This window comes from Penaeus monodon, chromosome 11 (assembly GCF_015228065.2).
Source record: "Penaeus monodon isolate SGIC_2016 chromosome 11, NSTDA_Pmon_1, whole genome shotgun sequence".
In the NCBI taxonomy this organism is placed as follows: Eukaryota; Metazoa; Arthropoda; class Malacostraca; order Decapoda; family Penaeidae; genus Penaeus; species Penaeus monodon.
The window spans coordinates 29,931,609-29,936,608 of NC_051396.1; the positions used below are offsets into that span (position 1 = coordinate 29,931,609).

A 5,000-nucleotide genomic window follows, 5' to 3' on the forward strand; every position below is an offset into this window, starting at 1 on the left:
TGTATGGAAAACAGACCGTAAGGCAAAATAGGTTATATTATTCTGAATCCGTACATACAGGCAATTTTCTCTATGAAAAAATGTAAAGAAATGCGAGCATCATAAGTTCTCTTTTTGGTGTAGGATGAATTTACTGCGCTAGTGCTTGCTGTATAATAATACAGTATACAATAAATATCGGGGTCCCTTGTTTTCAGGAAGTTTTACTTACTATTTGAGACGGCAAAAATGTTATGTGAGAGATATGATACAACACCCACTCGCATAAAAATACATAAAAAGAGCATAAAAGGGGGGATTCCACTGCTGTAGCTTGCTTTGATATCATTAATAAGTTGTAAAACCATGAAGTAAATAAAAGAGAGCCCAACCAGAAACCTGCAGGAGAGGCCACTTTATCATGCGACTTACTTCTTGATCAACGCCTGACGAAGACCATCCATGGCAGATGGCACGATCACCATCTGAGAACCAAGCGTTTTGAATTCGAAGGATCCGGACTGAAGGAAGAAATCCCGAAATTCAGTCCCGTAGGAGGGCATCGTGACGCTGAAGGAGGAGAAAAAAATTAACTGTAATCAAAAATGAAATTAATGCTAATATTGACAATATTATTGCTGCAATTACTATTGATAATGATAATGTAAAATTATTTCATAAGTTTTTTCCTCCCGTACTTCTCTATATTTGTCGACAGATAGACTGATAGATAGAGATGGAGATACATTTATAGATAAATGGATATGCATCACCTGATTGTCCATTCTTATGCAGACTTTTTGCTTAAGCGCATGTGTGTGTGTATGTGTGTGTCTGTATGTGTATGTGTGTGTGTGTGTGTGTGTGTGTGTGTGTGTGTGTGTGTGTGTGTGTGTGTGTGTGTGTGTGTGTGTGTGTGTGTGTGTGTGTGTGTGTGTGTGTGCATATGCATATGTGTGTATATGTATGCGTGATGTTTTACAGCAAACACATTCCATTAAAATACTATTCCCATCAGAGAATCGAAACCCTAAAATAGCAAGAAAAACCACGATCGAGCTGCCCGCTAACCTCTCCACGGCCTTCACAAGCTGCTCGATGGTCTCGGGTCGGGGAGGGTACGCGGGCAACGTCAGGGCAGCGGTAAGGTTCCCTCGATAAGCTGTCCCGACGATGAAGGCGAAAATCAGCCACGTCGCTACGAGCACACGATACCTGCTGCTCTTGCCCATCCTCTGCAATATGCTCTGGCCCAGTAAGGATCCCAGGACGACCTCTGTCACGCCCCAGGCCCCGAGTCTTTGGCTGTCGTTCCAGTTGAAGAGTCTGGTGACCTGCGGGGTAAGCGACAGCCGGTGCAGTAAGAGCGAAAGTCATTTCTTTATTATCATTATCTAGTCTTAAACTATAAGATACCTATAGACAGAAGGAGAAGCAAACTAATATTATAAAGTAAGCCATTATTATTCTCTTTGGCTTTATTAGAATGTAAGGAATTTGGTTAAAATGCACCGCCGCCCACATATGTGCAACTCTCATACTCTTTCACATATTCATTTTAGCTATGATCAAAATTTTTTTGAAAGCCTTTCCAGCTAAAATGGAATCTTCATCAGGATAATTTGTTAAGACGATATGCAATCCCGAGAGTGCGTCGTAACTGGTTCTAAATCCATCTAGTGATGGAAATCTATACTTGTTCTTAGATATTACGTCATGGCAAAACTTAAATGTTCTTTGACCAATCAGACATTGCATATGTTACATACTCCCAAAAGACAAAAAAAAAAAGACAAACAGAGAAAACTAAGAAAAAAAACATGCAAGCCCCAACTCAAAAATCAACCCAACCACAACATACCACATACAGCACACAGGAGATGACAACCAACATGGCCAGTATCGACGCCCACACGCCATGAGACAGCGGGTAGTAGAGACTCTGCCAGTTGGACCCGAGGGAGGGCTTGGCCATGCAGAAGTCCGTCTTTATCTGCTCGTACGTGAAAGTGAAATCATAACGTTCCTTTCGCTGCGGCAGGAGGATGTGGTAGATCGCAGCCATCATGGATTTCCTCTCCGTCACTAAGGAGGTCACCTGACACGTTGGGATAGCGTTAGAAGGGGAATAAGGTGTGAGGATGATGGTGAGGCTAACGCAGTGATGATGAGAGTAGTGATATCTATGGTAATAATGATTATGTAATGATGGTAATGGTGTTTATAATGATGACGATGATGATAATGATTATGACAATAATAATTATTATTATTATAATAATGATGATGGTAATAATAATAATGATGGTGATATTAACAATGATAGTAATATTAATAATGATGATGATAATAATAATGATGATGAGATCATACACACACACACGCACACACGCGCACACACACAAACATACATGTATCTATGTATATATATATATATATATATATATATATATATATATATATATATATATATATATATATATATATATATATATATATATATATATTGTATATATATATATATATATATATATATATATATATATATATATATATATATTATCATTATTAATATTACCACTGTTATTATTATAACCATCATATGCGTGTGTGTGCGTGTTTGTTGCAAATATGCACACAGACACACACACAAGTATGTATCAAAAAATAATAATCCGTCACCAACCCCCCCCCCCCCCGACGCCTCCCCCCCGACGCCCACCACGCCCCACCCAGCGACGGGAAGGACGACGAAGGAGAAGTTGAGCGCCGCCGCGATGGCCGTCAGGAGGAGGCCGTCGGAGCCAGAGTACGTCTTGAGGAGGGCGCCGTCGGGGGCCTTCGTCTCCTCCTCGATCCAGTACGGGCGGAATGGCAGGGCCGTCACGCCCACTTCGGCGCCGTGGAAGCTAGGGTAGAACATTGAGAGAAATTTGGTCAGGGTTCAGTTCGGATGAGCAAGGAACTGGTTAAGGTTCAGTTAAAATCATGAGCAAATTGCTTAAAGTTCAGTTCAAATTCGTTAAAAATGGTTAAGATTTAGTTCAAACTGGTTCAAATTGGTTAAGCTTCAGTTCAAATTGGTTAAAATTTATTAAGAATCAGTTGAAATTGGTTAGGAATGGTCAAGGGTCAGATGAAATTGGTAGAAAATTGAATACAGTTTAGTCGAAGGGGGTATTCTTTTTTTTTTTTTTTTTTGGGGGGGGAGGGGGATTATATGTCAAATGCGATGTTGATTTTGTTTTTTTTTTTTCTCTCTCTCTTTTCATTGTGTGTTTGTTCACTGATAGACATAGAGATAGAAAAATAGGCTGATAGATAGATAGATTAATAGACAGACTGAGAAATAGCTGTAGATAAGGTAAACGCAACCTGAAGCCAAAGAAAGTCACAAAATGACCTATGGTTAAGTGGCAGACATACTATAATGACGATGAAACTATTTCAATCTAGCTTAGAAAGGTATCTGGTCAGTTATACAGACATTCGGTAAAAATAGTAATCTATTCTACTTAATCTGACGATCATATGATAAATTTGGGGGAGAGTTAGAAACTGCGCTTGTGTGTGTTTGTTTTTTGTTTTGTGTGTGTTTGCTTGTTTGTTTCAGTGTGTTTTTTTCTTTCTTTCTTTCTTTGGTGTTTGTTCATTTATGTGAGAGTGAGAGAATGTGTTTGTTTGTTTGTTTGTGTGTATATGTGTATGTTTGTTTGTTTTTCTTTGAGCGTGTGTGTGTGTTTGTTTTGTGTATGTGTGTCTGTGTGTGTTTGTGTGTGTGTGTGTGTGTGTGTGTGTGTGTGTGTGTGTTTTGTTTTCGTGTGTGGTCGAGCACATCATCTGTGTACGATTCTCCAAGAGCCATAGTTATAAATTGCGTTTTATTTTGAGTAGGAAATCGGCTTTTTTGTACTGATTACTTCCCAGCGTAAAACGAAATGGATTCAGTATATCACAGAACACTTACGCTTTTTAAATAATTGTTTTGACTCAGAGCCACTTACCAATTCACTGATGCGCAAAGAGTCCGTGGAAAGTTACACATTTGACAATGTAATATGTGTTTTTTATTTTAGTGACTCATGATAGTGCACTGTGAATGAAAGAAAAGGAATTCAATATTTCATACAGCATTAGACAAAGTACAAAACAGATTATAACACATTTCTTGATTGCCTGAGCTGATTTACTTAAAATAAATTATAGTGTGCCTTACTGATGTACTGTTAAATTGTATCAGTGATAATAAAGACTTTACACATGGCCATTGAAATAATGTTGTCTTTTTTCTCACCCCATTCCCTGTTTTAATGACTTATTGACTTATATGTGTATACATATTCATATCTATCCATCTATCAGTCTATCTACTTATATGTGTGTGTATGTATGTATGTATATATATATATATATATATATATATATATATATATATATATATATATATATATATATATATATATATATATATATATATATATATATGTGTGTGTGTGTGTGTGTGTGTGTGTGTGTGTGTGTGAGTGTGTGGTGTGTGTGTGTGTGTGTGTGAGCGTGTGGTGTGTGTGTGTGTGTGTGTGTGTGTGTGAATATGTAAATATGTGATACATATATATATATATATATATATATATATATATATATATATATATATATATATATATATATATATATATATATATATATATATATATATGTGTGTGTGTGTGTGTGTGTGTGTGTGTGTGTGTGTGTGTGTGTGTGGTGTGTGTGTGTGTGTCTGTGTGTGTGTGTGTGTGTGTATGTGTGTATAAATATGTAAATATGTGATATATATATATATATATATATATATATATATATATATATATATATATATATATATATATATATATGTATGTATGTGTGTAAATATGTAAATATGTAATATATATGTGTGTGTGTGTTGATATTTTGTGGATTCTGTCTATTCCATATACGTGCTTTGACCATTTTATTTTTAGAAAACGTTTATTCGTAGCTTGACCACCGAAAAATAACAA

The 5,000-nt window shown here is 36.6% G+C and overlaps 2 protein-coding genes across 2 annotated transcripts in view; both read right to left on the reverse strand.

Annotated features, from left to right (window-relative positions):
• Positions 1-542, reverse strand: part of LOC119578372 — a 1,869-nt gene extending 1,327 nt beyond the window's left edge. The window contains exon 1 of the mRNA XM_037925967.1: positions 412-542. Within this exon, the coding sequence (XP_037781895.1) occupies positions 412-542 (131 nt within the window). The remainder of the gene's footprint in view (positions 1-411) is intronic.
• A 26-nt stretch (positions 543-568) lies between these two features.
• LOC119578540 (glutamate receptor ionotropic, kainate 4-like) overlaps positions 569-5,000 on the reverse strand; it is a 6,014-nt gene continuing 1,582 nt past the window's right edge. The window contains exons 6-9 of the mRNA XM_037926108.1: positions 2,702-2,888; positions 1,841-2,077; positions 1,051-1,313; positions 569-572 (exon numbers count right to left, since the gene is read on the reverse strand). Of these exons, the coding sequence (XP_037782036.1) occupies positions 569-572; positions 1,051-1,313; positions 1,841-2,077; positions 2,702-2,888 (691 nt within the window). The remainder of the gene's footprint in view (positions 573-1,050; positions 1,314-1,840; positions 2,078-2,701; positions 2,889-5,000) is intronic.